General features: G+C 42.7%; 1 protein-coding gene across 1 annotated transcript in view; it reads left to right on the forward strand.

Moving 5' to 3' along the window:
* The window catches only part of SORCS3 (sortilin related VPS10 domain containing receptor 3), a 606047-nt gene that overhangs the window by 484878 nt on the left and 93814 nt on the right, over positions 1-27355 (forward strand). Inside the window, exons 8-11 of the mRNA XM_034663620.1 lie at positions 8976-9065; positions 17202-17381; positions 24495-24641; positions 26125-26227. Coding sequence (XP_034519511.1) covers positions 8976-9065; positions 17202-17381; positions 24495-24641; positions 26125-26227 — 520 coding nt within the window. The remainder of the gene's footprint in view (positions 1-8975; positions 9066-17201; positions 17382-24494; positions 24642-26124; positions 26228-27355) is intronic.

A 27355-nucleotide genomic window follows, 5' to 3' on the forward strand; every position in this document is an offset into this window, starting at 1 on the left:
ATCATCAGCTTGATTTCTGTCTTAGTCTATTCATACTGCTATAGCAGATAGACGATAAAACAGAGTCTTATGTACAGATAACAGAATCTTTCCCACAGTTCTGGACGCTGGGAAGTCCAAGATCAAGGTAGTGGTGGATTTGGTGGCTGAAGAGAACCCATTTCCTGGTTCATAGACACATGGTAGAAGGGGCAGTGGAGCTCCCTGGAGCCTCTTTTATAAAGGCACTAATCCCATTCATGGGGGCCCCACCCTCATGACCTAATCACCTCCCAAATGTCCCACCTCCAAATATCATCACATTGGGGATTAGGTTTCAACATCGGAATTTGTGGGGAACACAAACTTTCCGTCTACAGCAATTTTCCAGTGAAAATACTTCTAATGTCTTTGGGTTTTTAGGTACACACTACAGGTCAATTACAACATTCTAGTCATTACGTTGTAGAACACTTTACAGTTCTGTGAAAGCATTTTATTCTCTCATTTACTGCTCTGTAAGAGAGGGTAATTATTTGCTCCCTTTTTATAGAACAATAGCCCTGAAACTCCAAGAGATTAGTTACCATGCCAAAATGGCATATCTGAGAACTGGTTAAGCTGAAACTAGAAACACAGACATGACATATACCAGCACCTCACACCCTTCTTCCTTCCTCTCCTTTCCCACTATTTTGTATTTATTTTCTGAGATTCTGGCATACTAGAGAAAAGACAGAGGCTGGTGTCTGGCTTGGGAATATTTCAGTTAATGAATTGACCTCATAACATCCACCTGTAGAAAGGAAAAAGGCTACGTGAAGTCTCAAGTCTAAGAGAAAACTTATGTAAGTGTACGAAGACTACAGAGCTGGACCCCTTATGGTACCTGCCCCGGCCTCCCATGTGCCATCTTTCCGCAGCCACATGAAGCTCTCAGTCCGCCAGGGACAGGGCCATTTCTGAGAGGGGAAAGGGGGGATGTTTTGGCTACGAGTTTTAACACGTCACTTTAGGGTTTCCATAGCTAGTCCTTTCTTCTTCTTCTTCTCTCTTTTTTTTTTTTTTGGCAGCTCTGGTGCCCTGATCTAGAACACTCAGAGTAGATTGTTTAGGTTTTGGCTTTTTAGCTCTTATTCATTGGGAATATCAAGGTGCTCCCAAGTTTTGTGCTCCAAGATGACAATTCAAGTCCTTATTTGTTCTTTTTTATTTCTCCACTTACCTTCGCCTTTTTATCTATGAGCCCCCCACAAAAAACAAAAAAAAATTAAAAGAACACAAAACACAAACAACAAAAAAACAACTAAGAGAGAGAAGGCAAGGGGCTTCCATCCTGAAGCGTCAGATGCACATTCCAAGAACTTCTTCCCCTCCCTCTAAGTCATGAAAGCCAGAACACAAAGATAAGGCTTACACCCAGTAATGGTTCAATCTCTGGCACTTAACACAATGGCTTCCTGGTCTCCATAGGTGTCTTCTCCATGAAATCATCCTGCCTGAAGGCCCCAAGAAGAATTTCAGTCCTCTATCCCTGGTCACTTCTGACCAGGTAGCCCATGTGGCTATGACAGCACTTCCTAAAGCCTCCAGTTGGCATATGTAAACCAGCACCATGATCTACCCCCCAGTCGGCCCCAAGATGTTATAGGGGTACAGGCAACTGTCCTCTAGCTCAGCAGGGGCAAGTTCTATGCACTGAGAACTTAGTATGTGCCAGCTTCAGGGCTAATGCTCTTTACATGTTGTACTGTGTTTACTCCTCATGACAACATGTTGATGGTTAGTATTGATGTCTTCACTTTCTAGGAGAAGAAATTAGGAAGGTTAAAGTAATTACCTGTCCAAGGTCACCAAACCAGCAAGTGGCAGGAGCAGGATTTAAGCATAGGTCTGGGATCCCAACCAATGTACTGTAATGCTAAAAAATCAGAGGGAGGGTCCTCTTTGAAAAAAATGTAATTGGAAACTTACCGAGTCTGGACCTTTATTTTATTTGAAAAAACAGACTCAGAGTCAGGCAGACTGATTCCTCTTCTAGTACCATGGATGGTCTAGTCATAAGTCTTTCCCCCATGCTATTCTAAGTCACCACATTTTCTTTCCTTTCCTATGATTCCCAGTGGGCAGTGAATGTTCCAAGAAGTCTTGGCAAGGGTAGGTGAAGGTGGCAGTTCTTTCTCAGTATGTTTTGGCCAACCTCAGGATTCACCTTCCCTCCAGCACCTCCCTTACACACACACACACACACACACACACACACGCACGCACGCACAAATTGAGAGAACAATATTGGCTTCAGTGTCGACTCTCTTGTTCCAAATCTATTCTTGGTGAGGTTATTTTGGGGTTGTTATCTTAGGGCCCCAGTAAAAGATTTTATGTGCAAATCTGTTTCAAAGGAGGTTCAGCCTCAGCACAGTCTATACGTGGTAGGTAATAGACCCACTCTTCCTAGAAACAAGTGGATAAAACTGCATATTACATTAATATCACACAGCCTCCGGGACATAAAATGAGCAAACACCAGTTTGACAAACACTAAATTCAACATCAAACAGTCTAGCAGAGGAGATGGCTTGCTGGTAAGATGTCATGTTGTTTCAAATGCCATCACAGATGTTTTGATTCAGACCTCTAGTGTGGTGCCTTAGCAAAAACACTTTTGGAAAATGAGCTTAAGTTGGCAGCGGCAATGTCAGCTGCCATGGAGAAGCCACCAGGACCATCCCAACACTTAGAGCAACTGCCTGATGATTCCTGTGGCTGTGTATTGACTTTGTGGTCCAGCAGTGAAATCCTGCTCCTTTGTTCTTGAAAGAGAAATGTGATCTTTGAAGCAATTATGTAAGTGGAGAGGAAGAGAAAGGCCTAACAACGTCAAGATTTATTTTAAATAATCTGAATAGAATTAATGAGCAAAGAAATTGGAAAAGTTAATTGTGCATCCTAACAACTGTGCTGTTCCCTTTTGTTTCTTGAAGGAGGAGGGAATGCTGCAGGGACTGCGTGGGAGTCACTAATGGAGGCCTGTACAGGTGGCCACTTCCCTCGCTTAGGAAGATTATTCACATCATATTGGGCCCAGCAAGGTCCTCTAGCTGAAAAACCTTCTAAATGTCGTTTCCTACATTTCTTGTGCCAGCCAGAATTCTTTCCACTCTGGTCGCTTTTATTCACAAATTCTAGGAGCAGCACTGTTCACTCCCGTGCAACAATAGAGCATTGATTTCTCAGGGCTGAGAAACTGATATGATCCCTCGCATAAAAAGATCTGCCTTGCTGGTAGGTGTCTTACCTGTGAAATGGGAAGTTGAGTGACATGGGATCTATTCCCCTCCACAGAGGTTGGGAAACCTGACCTAGCCTGAGGGACCAGCATCAGCTTTGCAGTCAGATAAACTTGGCTTCAAATTCCAGCTTCACCATTTACTTGCTGTGTATCTTTGAGTATGTTGTGTAACTTTCCTATGCCTCAATTTCTCATCTGAACATAAAATGGAAGGCTAGTATGTACAGAGGAACAGGGCTTGGCATATATTATATACTCAGAGACTGTTATATCATTAATATTTATACCTTGTATGTTACTACTAATATACTACAGTAATAATAGTAATACTAATCATTACTGTTGTGGATATTAAATAATATCATGAATGTAAAGCACTCAACATAGTAGACACCCAAAAATGTTAATTTTTCCTTCTCTTTTCAGATTACCTATGCCCACTTACGAGTTCTAGAGATATTACAAGTTTTCCTCTATCTATGGCAGAAACAGGCTCAACATGACTCCAGGCACTTTGGTTCCTTTTTTTTTTTTTTTTTTTTTGGCAGATTTCTCTCTCTCCTCCAGGGCAAGCCATCTTCCTGAATCAAGGAGAAATGAAAAAATAAAAGATATGTCAGGTTAGACTTGGTTACGGTAAGAATGGGAACAAGTCAGAAGAGACAGATGTGTTTAATGGTCAGTGCATTTGTCCAAAGGAATCATTTTCACTGGCCAGGAGCCCAATTAAACCTGTAAAATGGAAATCCAGAAAATCAGATTAACGAGCCAGTCATTAGTGAGGAAAAGACCCAGCTAATTCAGTGTTTAGCATGACGGATGGGCCCAGAGCAAATAATTGGATGGCATTCATCATATGTAAAATAAAAGGTGTCACTGAAAGGGAAAGTGGTAATAATCTCTGGGATTTACAATGCCAGCAGATTTGCTTGTGAGGAAGAGAAAAGTTCATCAAAATAGATTAATAGTCACTAAACTTTATTCTTTCCTTGTGTGGCTGCCAGAGAGCCATGCAAATAGTTAGTGGAGAGGCAGCAAATGCATCAGCTTGGTATCCTCCCAACACTGTGAGGATTCGGCTCCTAAGGAGGGGTGCTAGAGATAAGTTCCTGTGACCATCTAGGAACTGGGTGGGAATGGAGAGTTCTTCTGTGCTTCCATGGTTTAGTGACTAAACAATGGAGGAAATCAAACTCAAAGTGTCTCTGGTTGAGTGGATTAATCCCCACAATTCATTATTCAGTTAGTCAATGAGTATTGAGCCCCTGCTCTGTACCTGACATTTTGGGGATGTGCTTTTTCCTAGTTAAGGCCTTGGACACAGGTGAGAGTCAGAGGTTGGCTGTAACAATGAAAGTCTGTGTGATGTCGAGCAAGTTAGTTGACTACTCTCAGCCTCAATTTCCTGACCTGTAGAAGTACTATATATTATATCATATATAATTAGAACCAAATGAAATATGGTATACAAACTGCTTATTGTCCCATTTTCTGTGTAATAAGCTTTCATTGCATGGTAGTTATTAGTAATCTTGTTCTTATTACCTCACATCCTCTCTTCTATGAAGACATTTTTAAGATTTGCCATCAATGTCATAACAGATTTTCTGGGAATATGAAGAAAGATAAACATATATACACATGTCAATTATGGACATTTTTATATGTTTTTTAAAAAATCTTGGAGTCAAGAAAATGTATTGTTGTTATAGTGAGATGAGTAAGGTGAGTGGAGACCCTTCTTCATCATGGGAGGAGGAGAACAGGTCTAGAGCCAAACTTTGCTAGGTTCAAATTTATCTTATCTTGGGCGAGACAGTAAGTACCTTATAGTCTCTGAAGGATTGTCATGAGGATTAAACTAGATAATTTATATAATGGCTACATGCAGTTCTGGAGCATGGTTGATGAACTCAGTAAATGACCGTGGTGTCATGATTTTTATTATTATGTGTTCACCAATCACTGGCCATGAGCCCAGCATGGCCTAGGAATCAGGGAGGTTGAAACCTTATAAGAAGACATGGAGGGAAGATTGTAGGAATATGTGTACCACAAGAGTAACTGTTGAAATGGCTGTAGGAATAGAGAGAACAAAGTTTAAGAGTTTAGAGGAGAGAGAGATTGTAATGAATGGGTGGCATCCAGAACCCTTCCCTGAACCCATGGGTGTTACAGTGAGGTTAAACCATCAATTAGATGGTCGCAGGTACAAAGGATACAGCCAGGACGAAGCAGAACTGCAGGAGCCAGCTTGGTATCACTAGGAGATACTCTGCTCTCATAGGTACTGGAAGAATCTCTGGCCGCCTGGAGCTTCATCAGCCCCTTAGTAGTTTGGATCATCCTATCGTGTATCTGAAGTGTAATCCTCAGCTTTGATTAGTCAAGCACAAAGTCTCTCAGGTTGTTTGTGTGAGCTTGAAGAGAGGGTCTGTGCTTGTGCAGGGCTGTATCAGGCATGGCTGGGCTGAGTGCCCAAGTTGGTGGGGTCCATCACCCTGTCGAGGAGACCACTCTGTTCTCCTTTGGATCTTGGTGATTTGGAAACCCCAAGGGACGCAGTTCTGTTTTATGGTACTGATCAGATGCTTGGTGGTGCTATCACTTTGTTCCCTGTGGAGCCAACTGGGTCTTCCCAGGAGAAGCTTCTTTTAATTGCTGTGCTCTGGCCAGCATTCAGTGACAGGACTAGCCTCCTCTGATGCTGCTTTACTTCCCCAAGGCAAGCTTGGTGACATTCAGGGTGTCCTGTGGAGAGCTGTTTTTTAAGCATATGATAAATGACCAGAGTATATACTTTGGGGTTTAAAAACTTTACCACTGGGTATGAGATCTCCTTTGGGGGTAATGAAAATCATTTAGAATTAGGTAGAGGTTGTGTAACATTGCAAATGTGTTAAATGCCACTGAATTGTACATTTTCAGATGGTTAATTTTATGTAATAGGAATTTCACCTCAATTAAAAAAGGACTTAATCATCATCATCAACACAAAATCAGGAAAGTAGCTATATCTCAGAGGGAGGCTGGGTCAGGGCAGGTGTAGGGCATGGGGGCACAGAAGTATATGTCAGTTGTCGTTAAAGTTCTAGCTCTGAGCTGCTCGGAGTGGGGTCCCTGGACCAGCAGCATCAGCATCATCTGGAAACTCATTAGACAAGACAATTCTTGGACCTCATCCCAGACTGATCACTCAAAGACTCCATAGGTGGGGCCCAGAAGTCTGAGTTTTTTGGTTTTTTTTTAAATTTTTTATTATGTTATGTTAGTCACCCTACAGTACATCATTAGTTTTTGATGTAGTGTTCCATGATTCATTGTTGAGTTTTAAGCAGCTTTCCAAGTGATTCTGATGCCGTTTAAGTTTAAAAACAACTGTTCCAGTTCTCGGTTCGACAGGCGTACATGTGTTGGTTTTATAATTTATAATTAAAACACTGCTTCAAAAAGATGATACACACTCCCATGTTTATTGCAGCATTACTGACAATAGCGAAGTTATGGAAGCAGCCCAAGTGTCCATCGATACTTGAGTGGATAAAGAAGATGTGGTGTATATATGCAATGGAACATTACTCAGCCATAAAAAATAATGAGATCTAACCATTTGCAACAACATGGATGGATCTAGAGAGTATTATGCTTAGTGAAATAAGTCAGTTAGAGAAAAACAAATACCATATGATTTCATCCATATGTGGAATTTAAGAAACAAACAAATGAATAAGAAAAGACAAACCATAAAACAGACTCTTAACTATAAAGAACAAACATATGGTTGCCAGAGGGGAGTTGAGTGGGGGGGGGAATGGTGAAATAGGTGATGGGGATTAAGAGGATACTTATCTTGATGAGCACTGAGAATATACAGAATTGTTGTATCACTATATTGTGTACCCAAAATTAACATAACACCTTATGTTAACCAGACTGGACTTAAAAAAAATAAGAAATAGGGGCAAGGGAGGAAAGAAAGAAGGGAGGGAGGGAGAAAGAAAGAAAGAAAATTAAACAAACAAATAGAATCGAACAAGGACTAGTGGTGACTGTGTATTTAGCACCAAAGATTATATTTTAATCTGATTCTATGCAGTTGAAATTTATTTTAAAAAGAAAAAAGCTTCTTAGCAACTCATTGATCTTAATATGCCCCACCTTTAAGCCAGTGCAGAACAATATAGATTCAGAACAGATATGTTATCAAAAAACAAAAACCAAGAGCACCTGGGTGGCTCAGTTGGTTAAGTGGCTACCTTTGGCTCAGGTCATGATCCCAGGGTCCTGGGATTGAGCTCAGTGTGGGGCTCCCTGCTCAGTGGGGAGTCTGCTTCCCCCTCTTCCTCTGCCCCTCCCCCCTTTTGTGCTCTCTCTCTCAAATCAATAAATAAAATCTTAAGAAAAAACAGAAAAAACAAAATTCCTGGAATACAAGACATGAATGGCTCTAATTAGGAAATAGAGATGCGGAGATAGAGCTGAACACTAGGGACCAAACCCGTCTCTCCTCTTGATTCATAGCTTAAGTCTTTGCACCAAGTTTTTCCCAAGGTTCTGCCTTCACACGGACTCTAACATTTGCTCTGCCTGGCAGTCTGTGTGCTTCCAATCTGAGCAGAGCTGGGCGAGCCATGGGAGATGCCATCTCTTGGAGTGAGGAGCAATGGGTGGCTTTCAATAGAGATGTGACACCCCGCCTGCTCCCTCCAGCCGCTGTGGATGGGCTCCAGGTTTGGACTGGAGTGGGAGGACTGGCCCGTCTCCAGCAAGTGCTTGGTGAGAACAGAGCGGGGGCCTCCAGTAATTGCCTCCTTGGCACAGCAGCCGGGTTGCTATTGTCATCCTGCTATTTTCTCTGAACAGCCTATGGTGTCCTATCTTGTGAATATTAATGTCCCCCTGAGTTAGGACGATTGGGCTGAGAGCAGCCATCTGCAGAGCTGTGCCATGTTGGCAGGACTTTTCAACAAGCCCAGACCAGAGGACCATTTCTTGGAGTGGTTTCCAGGTTCCTATAAGAATCCATCCTTCCCAAGTGAGATTACAGAGCTTGACTCCCCTAGCCATCAGATGGCAGAGCTGGGACTCAGACCCAGGATTTCTCACTTTCCTATCCAGAGCTCTTCCTCTGACCTTTGAGCCCTTTAAATAACTTGCCCATGGAAAGGACCAAAAAATACCCGCTCAATGCATGGATTTGTAAATATGAAGGAAAAAAAAATTGTGCTCAGATCAGAAATGAAATTAATTTCAAAGTAACAAGAGCTTTTGAGCAATATTAGTTATTAGGTTCAGGGACAAAAATTCATTTCACAATCATGTCATGATTGCAAAGGATTAGAAACTTCTTTTAATGCAGAATAAATCTATTATGGGTACATCCCACATCAGTAGCTTCTGTTTGCAGTTGGAACTATTTACTAGGTGTGTATGTGTGCAGAGCACAGTGACCAAATATAGAGTCCCTGCTCTTACCAAAAGCGCCAGCCATTGGGAAAGACTGTTGTTGCTCATTTGTTGTCTCAAGTGTCACGGCATGGGAGCAACTTGGTGCTATGGGCCTGGAGGCCTAACGCCAGCAAGGGATACTCTCTGAAAGGTTATCACAAACCTATTGTGGCTGTCGATGGGGAAGCTAATACTTTCCAACTTGGCCGTGATCCCTGGCACCATGTGACTTCTTTGTGTTTCCGTTATGATCCAGGTGACAACTGGTGGAAGAGCCAGCTACTACGTGTCCTATCGGAGAGAGGCCTTTGCCCAGATAAAGCTGCCCAAGTACTCCCTGCCCAAGGTGCGTACAACCTACCGTCCTGCGTCCTGCCAGACAAAGCAGCAGGGAGAGGCTGCCAGGTTGTACCGTGGGGAGCTTTGACTTCTGCCTGGGAGTTAGCTGGCTTTGAGCCTGACTTGCCACTGTGGGGTTCTGGCCTCTGCTGATGGCCCTGAACCTGGGTACTCTATTCTCCTCTCAGCAGGGTATGCAGGCAAGAGCTTTGGTCCCTTATGTCTCATATATCCTGTATAGCCTGGGGTCATTTCCCAGTGAAAGGGGAGCTAGCACTCAATCTCTTTTGGGAGTCCCTCCCTCTTGCAAGGCCCTTACTGCCAAACAGAGGGAGAGGCCCAGAAGGCCCCAGGCTGGAGCCCAGATGCTATATGTACACGTGCATAAAGGTGCACAGGTGAGTCTCGTGGAGTTCATGCTTCTTTCTACATTTTAATGCCAAATGTTAATGCAGTGCCTGTGTTTCTGCTCCCTTCTGCCACTATGAGTAATTAAAAAGGAATAATTTACTATAATGTTAATATCAAATGATGGCATTTTATCTTCTCTATTGGAAAATGATAAAACTTACTGTGGACTCCATCCCTTGTGAACAATGGCTTCTTGGAGGAGATGGATCTTAGAACCTCAGTCTGAACATGGACAGGATACAATTGCATCACCTAATGAGGCTGCAAAAAAGCCAAGTCTCTGGTTGGACACATATCAAATGTAATGTTGTGAAGATCTGTGTCTGTAAGCTGGTGCTGGGAATCATCACGAAAGGCTAAATGAGTACAGAGGTGGGAGGGTTATGGGACAAGAAGGTGGGTAATTGTCTACCCCTGGTTGTTTTATTCATTCATTCATTCATTCATTCATTCATTCATTAATGCATATATGCATGCATGAATTAATTCATTAATTTTGATCCTTCTTTTAGTTGTCCATTGAACTGTTCTTTCTCCCATTTAAGCTTTTACTCTGTGCCAGGCAGTAAATTAAGCTCTATGGAGAGGATAGAAAAGAAGCCACAAATCAGTCCCTGCCTTCCTGGAGCTTATATTCTGGTAGAGAAGAGAGACACTGAACAAGTGATTGTAGGTGTAGGAAGTGTTACAGGTATAGAAGTTCAAGGACCATTGTGACATAATAGGTGGAGCTTTCCTAGATGGATACCGAGGACAAGTTTCCTAAAGAAAGTAAGGTTTAAGATGATACAAGAGGGTTAAGGAGTTAACACTGCAAACAAGGATTGGGAAACCAATAGAAAAGACACACACAGACCCTATTTTAAGAAAATATGGTTCATTCAACAAACGGAAACACCATCTCAAGAGACTGAGTTGTAAAGAGAGAGGTGGAAAGGCTGATGGGATGAGCAGGGACTATATTAAATAGCCTCAGGCCATGGGATCAATTTCTCATTTTCTCTACCCTCTTTGTGAGGCTGGTGTGGAACCATTATATGGCACTTGGTTGCGGGATGTACCCATCAGATATTCTAAACCCATGCAGGAAAGCAGTATCCCTGCTTGGAGAGGATGAGGAAGGGGAAGTTCATAATCATGCTCTTTCTGAAGGAGACACCTTGCAGTAACCTGATGATTTCCATGTATTGGTTCAGGAGAAGTATTTCCGGACCTTTCCAAACCATATCCCCCATGTAAGGCCTGTTCTGTCTCTGCATTGTGTGCATATTTGATGTATTTTTAAACTTCTGAGGAAAACAAACAGTTTGCTCCCCTGGGCAGTGTGGCTGCAGGTGGGGACAAATGAAGCCTGGGATTGATCACAACCCTGGAACACTCCATTAACGATCAGCAACCCCATGGCAATTTATCGCGGTGGAGCACCATCCGCGCGGCCCCTTTTATAGAACTCCATCCAGTGCAGCTTCGTTAATATGAGGGCTGCTGTGAAAATAGCTGGATGGTTATCGATCCCCTTTATTAGCCAGCGTTGGCTCAGATTTTCCTAGCCTAGGCCGAGGAGGTGAGGACAGAGGGGGTTGGAAGTGTTTAAAAATGGAAATGGCTTTTAAGCAAGTTGTTGCTGTTCTAGGAGCTGCGGCTACTGTTGGGCGTCTTGCTTAAAAACAAAAACAAGGAGAAGCTCCCTGTCATCGCAGCCCTCACACCTCTCCTCCCAGCCTGTCTGTTCAGAACACCCTCCCCTGGGGCGCTCCGTGGCTTGGAGTGTTTTGCAGAGAATGAAATGAACACCATTAATAATGAGTGGCATCATTAGGAGTGGCAACCTTGTGCTGAGTCCTCCATATCCAGGCCCGGGCCTGGGGGGTGGGGGAAGGGCATGGAAGGCACGCACCAGCAGGGGGCGAGGAGGCAGATGACAGGGAGCCCTGGTAGCCTGGCCTAAAGGCTATGGAGCTTCTGAGCAAGAAGCCCTGAGCTTTCTTTCCAGCTCTGCCACTTGCTTATCCAGGAGCCCAGGTCTTCTTATCTGTGAAGTGGGCCTCATAATACCATTGAACTTTACTGAGCACAGTGCTTCTGGAGAACAGCGGGGTTTAAGAAATACCCCCACTCTTTTGTGTTGCTGGAAGTAGCTCACTGCAAAAAACCACTCTTCCCCATGCACCTCACTAAGACGCAGATGCCTGCCTATTTACCTTTGACAGACCAAATTCCCATTCTTTATCTATAAATGGTTAACTGAACTCTTTGTCCCCATTGACCAATCTGGACAAAGTGCTAGCTAATTTGACTTGAGGAGACTTAGTCTGGCTTTTCACCCACCCCATCCCTCACGCCTCACCCCTGAACTCTGACCCACTCTTGATCAGATGAGCGCATAGGGCGCTTAAGCAGGCGCTGGAACTTAGAGCAGCCCCTGTTAACAGCCCTTCGGAAAATCACCTGATTGTAAGAAGGATGGTTTCCTGTTCAATGGCCCCTTCTCCCACCACCTGCTCCCCCTGCCCCCCACACCCAGTTCTCTCTAGCCTTGTTTTACTTTCTCTACAGAAAAACAGTTCTTTTTTGCCTTCACTAAGAGGGGCTTGCAGATAATGACAGCTAGAGTCTTCTCTCTATTGCAGTGCTGTTGCAAATAAAGGCTCTCCCTCCCTAAGTCTGGGTTTGCTTTTAGTTGACAATAGAATATGTTTCATCCCATTTTGAATAATAAAAAAGGAGAAGAGGGGAATATGCTCAAGAAAATTTATTATAATGATAATGACAGTGATATTAACCTTTTTCTTAATTTCCTTGGGACAATTTTCCTTAATTTTTACATTTCCCCAAATACTGATTTATCCTTCTTTGCTGTGTCGCAGCCACACTTCTTAAAATGTTATCTGTAATTCTAATTTCTTTTGTTGCTTCCTATCTACACTCCAACCTCCTGCCAGCTGCCTTCTACTCTCCCACACCCCTCTCTCCACTATTCCCCCCAAAATCCTCTAGCCATTCTTACTAGGGACCACCTCCATGCCAAATCCAGTAGATATTTCTACAACTTTATCTTGGTATTTTTTGGTTTTGTTTGTTTTTTGTTTTTTATCTTTCTGGAGCATTTGACACTGTTGGAAAAGAATCCATACCTGATACTCTTCCCTGTGGAGTATTTTATTCTGATTCACTTTTCTGGATCTCCTTCTCCTGCCACCCTTAAATGTTGATGATCCTAAGTTCTCGTGGCATTCTGCGTGGTTCCTAAGTGACCTCATACCTTCTCTTCATGTTGGTGACGTCCATATCTGCAGCCCCATTGAACCCTGGGCTGCTTTTTTGAAGTCCCTCCCCGGAAAGATCCCATTTTAAAACTCTAGAACTGAGTTCAGCATCTCTACCTTATATTATGTCCCTAAAATTCCATCCCTCTCCTGTGTTTACTTACTTCATCTATTCATTCATACAGAAACTTTTATTGGATAGCTACTGTGTGCTATCGATACTTAGTAAGTGTTAGAAATGAAGTGATACACAAGAAAGACACAGTGTCTGCCTTCTGGGAGCTTATGGGCTAATGAGAGAGACTCACATAGAATAAATAATTATACACGTATTTAATTATGAGTATTTAACTATGATTGTATGAGTACGCTAATAAGCAGAGAATTTTGTAAGTCAGATATCTGACATACTAAAGATATACCCTTTTTCTTTAACCTCCTGTGGGTTCTGCCTCCCTGATATCTCACCAATCCATTTCATAGGGTTCTTGTAGAAAACCTGCTTCCTTAGTTCAGGCCCTCACGTGTCACTACTGGTGTAGTTGCAGCCACCTTGTAAACCTTCCCCCTGCCCCTCTGAAATCTACCTTTCACACTGTGATCGTTCAGTGAAGCTGGTCTTCCCCAGCCAAATCTCTGCATTGGTCAGTTTTAATTCTCTCCTTTTCCTTCTTAAAATCTTATGCTAGTTTTTTATTTCCTTCTGGGTAAAACTTAGGTGTGCCATGCAGAGCACCTTATGGTGTCCTCTATCTGTCCTCACTTCCCTCAGGGAAAAACTGCTTTCAAGCCACTCAGGTTCCACACATTTCCATGGATGCCCCTCCCCCGGTCCCCTGACCTATAAGTCTTTGTATTCCTATCAGTACTTGTATCGGGGACCCTAGTCACGTTCCCAGAAGGCCAAGAGCACATGATATCCCCACCACCACTGGGCATCTGCTTAGGTCAGGTTCTCCATCTTGTCTTCTCTGGTTTTCTATTATAACGTCTGGCATATGGCAGATGCTGAGTAACATATGTGTTTTTATAATGAATGAAGTTACATTCGGCCCAGATTACACGAAAATGTTTCAATCATGGGGAAGTTGTTTTTTTATTTTGTTTTGTTTTTGTTTTTTTTAAGACTGTATTTACTTATTTGACAGGGAGAGAGCGTGCACACAAGCAGGGGTAATGGCAGAGGGAGAGGGAGAAGGAGGCCCCCTGCCCTACAGGGAGCCCAGTGTGGGGCCCCATTCCGGGACCCTGGGATCATGACCTGAGCCTAAGACAGACGCTTAAATGAGTGAGCTACACAGTGCCCCTATTATGGGGAAGTACTTTGATCATTGTTTACCTACAAAGTTTCATGTTTAGGTTTGCAAAAGGCAACTATGATTCTTCCAAATTAATGGGAGGGTATAGGGGGAGTGTTATTAGTGATTGTTCTCCAAATAAAAACATGCATGTGGTTATGTCTAATGTTGTCCAAATTCCAGTTTAGTAAAATCCCAATCAGAATTTACTTACTGCTCCCCCCCCCACCCCGCTTTGGTCTCTCTCTTCATCACCAGTCAAATCTCGCCCTGCGTGTTCTCAGGATAGCAAGAATGTCTTTATTTTTTGGTTTTTTTCGGGAGGAGGTGACACATGCTTTGGGGTTAGATTGAGATTGCAGGATTCAAGAATTATGCATTATTGTCTTTCAGAATCCCTATTAGATCAATATTACTGAAAATGCTTTTATCTGTTGTTGAAGACTTAATATTCTGGTTATTATTGGTTGATCCCTATTCAACTATCAGATCTATTTGGAGAGAGGACACATAGTTCAGAGTGTTTCCAAAGAGTCATGACCCAGACTGAATGCACCTGACTTGCCTGGAAGGCTGGTTCAGATGGTATGATTTCAGCCTTCACACTGACTCAGAACCTCAGACAATGGGACATAGGAGTGTGTGTGTGCTGAGTTATACTCCCACTGATCACAGAGTTTAGGTTCTTGATTCAGATAGTCTTGGGTTTTAATATTAGTAATATCATTTATTAGCTAAGTGACTTAGAGATATTAAGAATGTTTCAAGCCGACTTGGCAGACTCCTGGCTGCCAGAGAGCACCCTACCCCCCCGAAGCCTGAGTACCTGTACACTCACAGCAAAGCTGGCTGCCTTTCATCCGGACCATACCCCGGTATTTTAAGTTGTTTTTTTCCACTTCTTTTACATTAGCTTAGTCTAAAATAACTCAGCTCATTCATTTTTATAACCAAAACATCTGGGAAAAGCCCGGCATTTCTATTGCATTTTTAACAGGGTAAGTGAATTTAATCTGTATTTCCTGCAGCTGCTATTTCCCCTCCTACTGGGTTCTCGGGCTTTCATTCCACCCCAACACACCACAATTTCATCACAGGGTTTTTAAGAGGAAGCCTTATTTCCATTTTCAAGCAGCTCAGAGGGATCCTGTAATTCTATAAGGTGTGTAAGCACAAATGAGCTAGTGAGGTCTTAGTCAAGGCGACCTGGGGAGTTCAAGGCCAGACGCTGAGATCTGACAGATTCTCCAAGAAAAAGATCCAGAACGCTTCTCACTTTCCCACCTCCTTGTTGTCCAGATCGAATGAGCTTGCTCCTTTTGAAAAACATCTTGGAGAAGCGATCCACAGTTGTGATATTAGAGACATTGCTCCCTCTTTTATAGCTGAGTCATTTCTGGGAAAGGTTGGTCAAACAAGTTAGAAGCTAGACCCAGCCTGGTGAATTACTCACTGTCAGCCCCAGTTGCCCGGGCCCCTACTGTGAGTGCTTGCCACCACGGTGACCAGGGTCCTCTCCTGCCTTCCTAGGAAGCCATGATTTTTGGCATATCTACATGTGTAGTTATGCATTTTTTAGTTTTTTTTAAATTTTTTTTATTATATTATGTTAGTCACCATACAGTACATCCCTGGTGTTTTTTTTAATGTTTTTTTTATTATATTATGTTAGTCAACATACAGTACTTCCCTACATCCCTGGTTTTTGATGTAAAGTTTGATGATTCATTAGCTGCGTATAACACCCAGTGCACCAGCTTCCATTATGTCCAGTGTTTATCTGTGTCAACATTTCTTCCTGACAGAGCGAATTCCTCAGGGAAGGACTTGAATTTGTGATGATCTTTGTACAGCGCCTAGCCACGTACGACTTTTTAGAATCTATTTTGAATTGTGAACTGATCAGATTTGATCTTAGAAATGTTCTAGTCCAGGTATATAAACTAAAGTGACTTTAGGGCCCAGGAAGTTAACATGCATATGTAAGAGGCAGGTCATAGGAGCGTTCAGGTACCCAAGGCTGAGGCTTCCTGAGGGCAGACTTCACCTGGAAGACGACACTGCCAGGTGTTCAGTAGAGGCTATGGTCAGACCAAACATTTGTGATTCATAGTCATCCTGTGGGTCGTAGGGTTGCAACTTCTGTTGTGGAGGCTACGTATCCAAATGCTTAGAAGTCACAATTAGGTTAGAGCCCTGCAACAGGGGCTTAACACTTGGTTCTGCCACTTACTGGCTATGTAATATGAAGCAAGTTGGCAAACCTCTGCATACCTTATTATGGGAATAATAATAATAATAAATGGGAATAATACTACTTCTGTTGTAGAATTATTTGGATTTTTAACTGAAATAATACATTTAGATGACTTAGAATAGTGCTCAGATGTTAGCTATTTTTATCGGTAGCCCATCCTCTTCAGTATTTTGGTGAGAAAATTGAAGCTCAAGGACATAGACACTTTCACACCATATAGCTAACTTTTAGCAGAGTTTCTACTAGGACGCAGAACACTAAAGCCCAGGTTGAGTATCCTTCCTGCTATTATCAGTTCAAATATTATTTTATTAGCAGCAGAACCTCCCTCACCTCTTCCTCCCCAAATATCACGCAGAACTCCAGGATAAAACGGATTCAAGTGGTACCGCTCTGGTTGAAACAGAGTTGGAAGCCCAGAGCGCCCCCCTGCCCCCGCCAACTCTGCCTCCCTGCCACCCTTCTCCCAATCCCCATGACCCTGAAGATCCCAAACGGAAGTTTCACAACCACTGCACTAAAAAGTTTGGAAACATAAATTAAGATCTAAAGAAGGGATAAGCCCTGTCTTCTTTGCATTTGTGAGTTTCCTCTAGCAAGGCTGTATGTCTCCGTTAGCGCTAACACTAACTTTCAGATATAAAAATAAAAAATGAAAGTGGATGAATCCCTTGAAGCCATGGAAAATGATACCCACCAAAGCCCCTTACACCCATCTTACTGTCACTTAGCAAGGAACAGAAATCATGAAGCTCTTAATTGATAGCCTTGGTCGGGCACAGAATTGTTTAACATTGCCTATAACTCAGGCTTTTTCTCCTCCATTCATAAGTCATGGTAATTACTCTGGGTCCCCATGGGCAGAGAGATATGGAGATCTGCTGCCTTACAGGTATTCTGTCTTCTTCCAGGACATGCACATTATCAGTACCGTTGAGAACCAGGTGTTTGCAGCCGTCCAAGAATGGAACCAGAACGACACGTACAATCTCTACATCTCAGACACGCGGGGTATCTACTTCACCCTGGCCATGGAGAACATTAAGAGTAGCCGAGGCCTAATGGGGAACATTATTATTGAATTGTATGAGGTATGTAGCCAAGATGATTCTGCACCTGGGTCTGCCTCTCTTTTGCAGAAGTTTTAATGGAATAAACACAAGCATTGCAGTCAGCCAGTCCTGGGTTCAGATGGCAGCTGTACCCTTTATCAACTGTGTGACTTCGGGCAAGGGACTTAGCTTCCCTGTGCCTCAGTCTCCTTACCTGTAAAATGAAAATAAAATATTTGCCTAATAAGATGGTTGTGGGAATGAGAGAGAACGTATGTGAATCATCTAGTGTGGTGGTTGACTCAGCAAAGTTGAACAGAGGGTAGCTGAAGTGGATGCTCTTTTGTGGATGAGCACGATTACGAGCCAGACGTCCAGGTATTTGACCTACATGGGCTCACATAAGTCCCTTTTTCAACTCGACGGACTCTGAGTGGAGGTACCTACCTATTTGTATATCTTAAAGTATTTGGAAAATTACATCTTATGAACAAATTTTACAGGAAAAGTGACTATCAATGCTGGGATGCGGGTTTCCCTAAAATGCCACCAGATGCCAACATCAGTGCATGGTGAAGAACTGACCTTGACTTATGCTGAGTTGTTGCTTAATATGATCACCTTACTGGGTTTCCAGTTCTATTGAGGTTTTGTTTATTGATATGATCACCAGTTAAGAAATAATTTATCTAGGAAGCCAAGTGACTCCACAGAAGAACGAGAGGAAAACGAGTTGTTTCAGTGATCCTAGGCCTGTGGTACTTTTTATGTCTCTCGTGGCAGTGTCTGAGCTTTAGATCTAAATGTTACCAAGCTGATTATCAGTCTTTTTGCCCTGGGGAGGAAGAAGTGGAAGACATTCCATATTTTAAGACTTGCATGAGTCAAGAACTAGGTGGATGGTGTACATTTGTAAGACCGTGAGCTAGCCAATCTAATTGCACAGAATAGATGCTCATCGGGTACATGAACGAGTGCCAGATAGGTGGTTGGAGTTCAGATTCTAGAAGGCATTTAATACCAAGAAAATAAATTGTATCCGGACACAAGCTAGACCATGACCATATTGAAGGCTTTTAGAGGGTGATGCTGTTTTGCACCTGGAGATGCATTCTGTGATTTGGAGATAAAGCTGAATTTAATTGGTCTCTAGGGGTAATTAGTTTTTAACCTCCTTCGCTGGAGATTCTCATAGAAACTGAGATTGTGTACCATATGGCCAGTTAGCAAAGAGACTATAATTTTTCTGGACTCTGAATGCCCTTGAGTAATGCAGCTGGGAAAACTAGTAAGCTTTCACATTCAATTCAACTAAATTAATACACTTTCATAGAGTATATTTTGTTTGATGAGATGAAGCTGGTGCATGTGACTCACAATCTCCTGGAAAGATACATGACCCTATTAGGGTAGTTAGTGATCACAGACTAACTTGTATTAAAGCTGTGATTTTCCATGTTGTAGAATCACTACAGAGGAAGGTTAATTCTAACTTGAGGAATTTGGGGGGAGGAGGGTACTTGGAGATGAATTGGCTTAAAGAATGAATTACTAGAACTTGGGAGAAAGGCATGTCTGGCAGAATCCCAGCATAAGATGAGAACCAGAGTCTGATGAGTAGATGCCCATTTTCTTAGAATGTTGAGTGACTTTGGGGAACAGTGGGGATAAATATTGCACAGATGCTAGTAAAGAGCTGGATTGAAGAGTTGGGCATTTATTTGATGGGCTAATATTTCTCTTTGTTTTTCCCCTATATCTACATACCTAGAAAATGATATTTGGATGTATGATGCAGTCTCCTATGCCAAGTTAATGTGTAACCTTATAGTATGACAAGATAGGATATTACACCTGTTTAACCTTGTCTGAAATGTCAGAGATGCCTTTAGGTCACGCAGATGTGAGTTGGCTTGGGATGAGCAGAGCCCCTTAAATCTACTTACTAGTATATCACTCCATCTTGCATGTGGCCCTCTCAAGCTTCTTCTTGACAATGGGAAGGGGACAAAGAACGTGAGAACTTACTTGAGAATTCATCTTGCAGGTCTTGGCACTAAAAGACCTTGGAAACCTTTGAGTGGGAATCCACCCCACCCCCTGCCACTGAACTCCCTAAAACTGAATAAAGCAGAGACATTGTCTGTTTCCTGGTCTGTTGGAGCAGTCTCCTGCTGTAGAGAGTCCCTTGTGTGTGCCTACATTCTTCCTTTAATCCCTGCTTCCAAGTACAATAGTGTCATGGCTGTAATTACATAATCAGGTGAGAAAATAATTCTTGAAGGCCAAATAATAATTTCGCTTTTAAGGTGTCAGAGCCCGTTCCATCAAGACAAGTCTGATAATGATAATGAATATAATCTATTATGTGTGTTCACCATTATTCTGTGATACTCTTTTCACATAAAGCTTTGTTGTGTTTCTTCACATCAATAACTCCAAACTACATTTCTTCTTAGTTGCTTTCCACTGATAAATCAAGAAACAAATATTCTTTCCAACACCCTCAATTATATTATGGAAACATGCTCCGAGCTGCTGGTCAGATGCATTTTCTTCAATATTTTCTTGGATATTAAGCATCCAACTCGTACCTCATTATAATAATAACAACAGCATACCAGGTACTGCCTAAGACCGGTGTTGAATAAATACATAATGTCAGCTACAGATGCACTTCTAAATGTTCTACCACCCACATTGTTTAAGGTAAAAGAAACAGTTGAGATTAATTATAATAATATATTTTATTTAACCAAAATATCTAAAATGTTATCATTTTAGTATGTGCTCTATTTGAAAAATTACTAATGAGATATTTTATGTTTTTCCATACTAAATCTCCAAAATTCTGGGTGTATTTCACACTTCCCACATATCTCAATTCATATGCTAAATTTTCATCAGAGATACTTATCAGTATTTACATTTCATAAAATTTACAGTAGAAAAAGTAGATTCACATACCCAAGTTATTCCAAACATACTTAAAAGTTTGCCAGTAACAGAATTGGGTATCAGTTTTTAAATTGAAGTTCAAATTGGTTAAAATGAAATACAGTTAAACTTCAGTTCCTTAGTCACACTGGCCACATTTCAAGTGCTCAGTAGCCATACATGGCTAGTGGCTATAACATTGGTTTACATGATACAAAATGATTTATATATATTTTTTGTTTATCTATTTCCATATCTCTTTATGGTTGGTATCATTCCCCCTGGTGCCTATGAGAGTACAGAGGTGCAGAGAACTCAGTACCTTGGCTCAGATCACACAGAGAATAAAATCGTAGAGCTATGTTTGAACCGGTCAATGTATATTTGAATAAAATGCCCAGGCTCTTCCCACTATGCATTTTTTTTCACATTTTTTTAATGGAGGTATAATTTATGTATAGTAAAATTTACCCTTTCTGGTATGCAGTTCTGTGAGTTCGACTTGGGTATACAGTTGTGTAAATACCACTATAATCAAGATAGAGAACTATCACCCCCAAATATTTCGTCTGATGGCTTTTTTGTAGTCAACCATTCTCCCACCCCAAATCATTGGCAGACCAGTCTGATTTATTTCTTTCTCCTGTTTTGCCTTTCCCGGATTTTCATGGGATTGGAATTATACAGTAGGTAGTCTTTTGAGCTTGGTTTCTTTAGATTCATGCATTTGAGGTTCCCCCATGTTGTTGAATATCAGTAGACATTCCTTTTTTATTGCTGAGTAGTATTCCATTGTGTGGATGTACCCTAGGTGGTTTATTCAATCAGCAGTTGAAGGACATTAAAGTTGTTTCCAGTTCTGTGTGATAATGAATAAGACTTCTATAAACTCTCACGTGAACATACGTTTTTCTTTCTCATGGGTAAATACCTAAGAGTAGGATTGCTGGGTTGAATGTGATAGAATGTGTTTATAAAAAGCCACCAAGCTGTTTCTAAAGTGGTGTCCTCATTTTGCATCCCCACCAGAGATGTTTGAGAGTTCTGGTTACTTCACATCCTCACCAAAATTCGGTATTAGCAGGGCTGTGTGTGTGTGTGTGTGTGTGTGTGTGTGTGTGTAGCCCTTGTGAGAGGAGCCTAATGGTACCTTGTTGTGGGTTTAATTAGAATTTCCTAATGACTATGTGGACCTCACTAGGATGGATAAAAAGAGACTTTCTGAGTCATCCTTAGTGTTATGGTTTCTTTGCCCATCTTATTGATGTTCCCTTGCTTTCCCTGTCCCTCGTGTCTACTCTACTTCTCCCCACCCTTGCTCTATCATGAACTTAAGTGACCCATCTTTGGCCAGATGGACAGCTGCTTCTAGACTCCACAGGGGCATCTTTCCCAGACTCACCTTCATCGGCCCCTCACCACCAGTCCCACTCTAGGGACAGCCCAAGGCAGACTGCGGTAATTGTTTTTCTCAGCAGAACCCTGGTTTCCTTGTCCTACGGGCCCAGGGAGGTGAGCAACAGATGCCCATGCCACCTGGACTCAGTGTTCTGCCAAGAGGCTGCTGTCAGTTTCCCTTCATACCTCAAATTGATTCCCAGGAGGAAAGTGGGCCATGTAGGCCTGTAGTTTTACTGCCCTCTTCTGTGGGCACCATCCCAAGCTGGTGCCCTTCTCTTTGAACTCTGGGTCCAGCAGCTGCAAGCCATGCTTCAATTTCAAACAACAGTAGGAGGAAACGTGGTCAGAGTTTATCAGATGCCATATACCTCCGTGGGTGGAAGAGTTAAAATGGGTGTCTCATTCTCTAATTCCTTTCTATCGTATGTAGCCAGGACCAGTAGTGTTTCATGTTACTTTTGCATCAGAGACATACATATGCCTCCATGTGTCCACATGCATGTGGATGTGGACGTGAGCACTAGGCTGCATCATAAGTGCGTTTCATACTGGGATTGCAGTCAAAACGTTTGAAAGCTGCTGGGCTAGGGCACACAGAAGCAAAGCGTCCTCTAAACTTATAGCCTATTTATACACGATTTGGAGCCAAGAACAATTCAGTAATAATGTAAGGGTTTTGAGCCATCCAAATACAAATCAGAAGTGTTCTGGTTCTTTCGGACTGGAGGGAGATTGGTGTGGCTCATATGCAACTGCAGGGAGAAAGGCCTTCAGAGCTGCAAATGGCTTCCCTGGAAATCTCTCCTTCCCGTATATTTTCAGACCTCATTCTCCAGAATTTGCTCTCAGAATATGTGGGGAATGCAAAAAAATGCCCATCTGAGTGGTGTGGCGCTCAGTGAGAAAATATGGTACTGACCATTCCATTTGCCAAAGACACTCATCCAGAAGAATACAAGAGGCAGCTGAATGGCTAGTAATTCATGCCGTGATGCATCCAGCTAAGAGGCAATGGATGGGGGTGACAGGAGCCCCACAGGAGCAGGCTCAGAAGTCTGAGTCCAGCTTGTATATTTTCTCCAGGCAGGTAGACACCAAGGCCCTGGGTACGTCTTGGAGGGGGCCAGCTGGCTCAGGGGAGAGTGTTCTCTAGAATTATTATCTGGTGGTCCAACAGAAAAGATACCAGCCCCATGGCTAAAGAAAATACCAGAAGGCCTCCATCAGACAGTTCTAAAGAAACACAGATTCCATTCTCTGTGAGGAATAATTGGTAGTCAGATCTAAGAGAAACACTTTTGCAGTTGGTTTTAAAGGCTGAGGTGATGGGAAAGCCTCAGAGCCCCTAGATGAGCCTAGAAGATGCCAGTCTTCCTGAAATGGCACTGACTTGAAGCAGCTAGGGCAGGGAGGGTTTGTCTGGGGAAGGACAGAACTCTGACACCAGTGCCCCTCCCCCCACCTTGGCTCCTGTCCGTACCCACCCTCTGTTCAAGTTAGGAATTTAATCAATTCCTATGTTGGCCATTTGTCAAATTCCCCTGGTGGTGTCCTTCCCAGATAAATTCTGTTCTCCTCTTGACATTCTTTGTCCATTTTTTTGTTTGTTTTTATCTGGGTTGGCATTCTTTTTCAAGGGCAGTCAGGTTACTTAAAAAAAAAAAAAGAGAGCAAAAACAAAACAAACTTCTTATTTCATCAGCTAAATCATGTCATTAAAAAAAAAATAAAAGCTCACATGTCTGCGAAATTTTTTCCCACTTTTATTCTCTCAGTTAACCATGATCCTCAAAGAATGGGGAATAAATTCACTTAAAGTTCTGAGATATCTATTTCCAGAAAACCTATCATTCAACCTCATGTTTATATACATTTAAATGATTTGACTTGTCTTTTGGTTTTGGAACATGCTGGGATTATACAGGAAGTTACGGAATCCTTCTTTGACATAGAGTGTTCTCATTCAGAATATCTGTTGTTATTGCCCAATGGTGTAGACATGGAAGGAATAAAAGTTTGAGTTGAATCTGTACTTACTCTAGAACCTTTCTGAATCATAAATTTCTTTTAGTTCTCTAGCTTCTTATTTTGTGGTGTTCATCTTCTCCCTTCTAAATATCAAGGGCATGCAAATTCTAATAGATCAGGAACTCTGGCAAGAGTGCTCCGCATTATCTCATGTATCCATGGTTAGCCAGCTGTGGAAAAAGAGGAAGGGCAGGGTTGAGTCTGTCTATTTCAAAGTGACCATTGGCTGAGACCCAGAGATGACATGGAACTTATGCTGGATCACACAGAGAGCCAGTGGCACGGCCAAAGATGGATGCCATGTCACCAAGCCGGGTCATCTGCCTGAAAATATCTGCCTCGCTACTAATTGGGATGCCTAAACTTCCAGCATTAAGGATTATACCTTTATGCTTTCAAAATCTGCTTATAAGCTCCTCCTGAGCCAAAGTACGTGTTCCCCAGAAGAGGTAACTCCTTCAGTTGTTACCAACCACTGCCACCTCAGAGCGAATGTTAACAGTTAATTAAGGATAAGAGCCTATGAGAAGAATGCAGAAACATGTACAGTAGGAAAAACAGATGGGTAAAAGGGCAATGGGACCTCTGGGTTAAGGGCAGGCAGTAGAGGGTGCAGAGATGAACTTAAACTTCTCTGAAAGACCACATGGTATATGGCATTTCTCACCATGTTCCTCCTCTTCTCTTCTTTTGTACCCCTATCACCCTGTGGAAAGTTCTAGGGCTTCTCCAAGATTATCAACATTTGGCCCAACATGGTTCTCCATCTCTTGCCCTTTTTCCTAGGTAGCAGGTATCAAAGGGATATTCTTGGCAAACAAGAAGGTGGATGACCAGGTGAAGACGTATATCACTTACAACAAGGGCAGAGACTGGCGCCTCCTTCAAGCCCCAGATGTGGACCTGCGTGGAAGTCCGGTACACTGCCTGCTGGTCAGTCACCCAGTCTCACATGAAGTCCACAGGGCAAGCTGGTCACCTGGGGATGTCCCATCAGGGGCTTTTTTCCAGCAAGGGGTCTTACGACCGTGGCTAGTGCTGGGCAGAGATTCCCCATAACTCTCAGGGCGATGATCTCCAGACTCAGACTGCCATACCACTTGGATGGAAAGTTCAGTTGAAATTCACAGGCTTGTACTGAGAATATAGTATGTGCTCCAAGTCCTAGTAAGATAGAGACATGTTTAAGAGATGGTGCCTGCGTTCCAGGGTCCCGGACAGAGCTCAGGAGTAGAAACATGCCTGCTAACTGATACTGGTATGATAGTTTGTTTGATAGATGTCAAAGTAAGCAAAAGTTGCCTTACAAGCCCAGGAGAGGTCAGGCTGGTGGGTCCACATGGGACAATGGTTAATCTATCAGCATTCCCAGGGTGTCAGGTGCATGGAATACTGGGCACTATCGAGAACATGATGTATAAGAAGTTTTCTCTGCCCTCAGTGGCAACTCTAGGTGGGAAGGGAAGACAGATTGTTAACAGTGAAATTCATGACCGTAAGTGAGAAACTCTGCCAAAGCCCCACAAATGGTTATGTTTGTCCTTAGCAAAAAGTTGCCTTTTGCCATTGTTAAAAAGTTTTATTACCAGCTTACCACTTTGTAGACGTTATGCTAAAAACTGGGGTTATGGGGCAGATAGGGCCCTTTCCTTTTTTGTAGATTTCTATATAACACCCTGTTTTCTGTTGCGGTGCCAGGAAGATCAGAGACAAATGGGCACCCACCTCTAGGAGCTTGTCATAGTGTGAATTCTTTTTTTCCTAGGCCTTACGCATGGCTTTATCTTATTTTCTTAACCTAATTTTTTCCTTTCCCCAATTTCATCATTCCCTTATTTTTATTTATTATATAGGCTACATCTCTTTAAATCCCTCACCCTTTTCAAGAACCCCTAAATAAGGATAAATGAGTAAATACATTTCTGTTAGTTTTAGATAGTGACTTCAAACATTTTAGGTAAAATTCAAGTAACATTATAAACAGGAATCAAATAATAAAGAAGAAACAAGCAATATGGTTGAAGAAGAGGGTAGAAGGCCTGGAGACTGCTTCACTTAGCTTCCCCTCTGCCTCCCTCCTGGTGGCTGCCTGCAGCTCTAAAAAGCAGGAGGATGTGATGGTCAAGATCAGAAACAGAAGGTCAGGATTGTTCTGTGGGAAGGAATGGTCAGGGAGGCTTCATAAGGCTTACCGTGGACTGGACCTTGATGGATGGAACAGGAATAAGGAAGCGAGGGGAGGCCTACAGTTGTGATGGGGGCAGCTTCTGACGTGAGTATATGGGCTGCCTCAGGCAGAAATGTCTCCTGCCCAAATCTTGGTGTGCAGCTCTTTCTGGAAGCCTCATTTCTGGTGGGGCAGAGGGATGTGTGTCAGAAGTTTGCTGGAATGAAGCTGTTTTCTTCTCCATTTTAGCCCTTCTGCTCCTTACACCTGCACTTGCAGATCTCTGAAAATCCATATTCTTCTGGAAGAATCTCTAGCAAGGAGACAGCCCCAGGACTCTTGGTGGCTACAGGTGAGAAAGACATTTCATGTGCTTCTTCCTCCCTTGACAGCTTCTGGAATATGTTTATCATCTCTTTGGACTCATTTGAGTGTTTGGGTGAAAGTGATGGGTGCTCTCCCCAGAAAATAGGCAGGGTCATGGAACCCCAGAGTCAGTCTTTTGACCCAGGAAAAGAGCTCCAGACACTTGTACCTTCTAGGTTATTTGCATCCCACACCGTCACAGAGCTGTCCCCAGTGCTTAACAAGAGACCAGAGTTCCTTTCAAAGTAAACCAATCAGAAAGCTTGTTTGTCATAGGGATTTCTCACTTTAAGATGCCTTTGATATATGAACTTGCCAGCTCACCAAATATAAGTTGGGGTAGCTTTCTCTTTACACAGAGGATTCTTTGCAAAGGCTTTCACCCCAGAGCTGTTTTTAATCAGGAGGTCTCTGGTGCATGTAAAGGTTTGTTTACACATGATTAACCACTTGGCCGAGAGCCTGGGGGAAAGGGCAGAAAAACCTAAGGTTGCATTGTTGAAACCACTGTCCACTGAACATCAATCAGAAAAAAAAGATAAAGCAGCTCTGAAATGAAAATGAAAGTCTCTGGGGAATGTGCTCTGATTAGCATGCATTTGATTTACATGTACCTTTCAGGAATACATTGATGGCATAAAGCAGGGTGGGCTTCTAATCTCTGAGGTTAGAGCTCTGGTGTTAGGCCTTTCTTTAATGAAAGCAGATAAATTCACAGTGACTTCCTGAGATGGTACATTCTGTCTTGTCTCGTCAACCCGAAGCTCTGGCTCCTGGAGTCACTGCTTTCCTAGACAGGACTTCCTTCTCCATGCCCTCAGTTGCAGGAACTTTGAAGCACCATCAGTGACTGACCACGTGGATCAGATTTGCAGCAAGTGTAGTCCTCGAGCATTCCAGGCCATTTCTCTCTACCCCGTAAGGATTGAATCCCCATATTGAACACCACTGGCTTCAGGACAGACTTTAGCCGAGGCTAGAGAGAGATGAGGGTTGGCTCTGTTGCTGTTCTGGCTTGGAGACCTATCCCCATACTCCCTAATCCTTGTGGGTTGGACCTCCCAACTCAGGGACTGCAACACTATTTGTCTCTCCTCAAGGCCTACAGGACACG

Source organism: Ailuropoda melanoleuca, chromosome 6 (genome assembly GCF_002007445.2).
Source record: "Ailuropoda melanoleuca isolate Jingjing chromosome 6, ASM200744v2, whole genome shotgun sequence".
Taxonomy (NCBI): domain Eukaryota; kingdom Metazoa; phylum Chordata; class Mammalia; order Carnivora; family Ursidae; genus Ailuropoda; species Ailuropoda melanoleuca.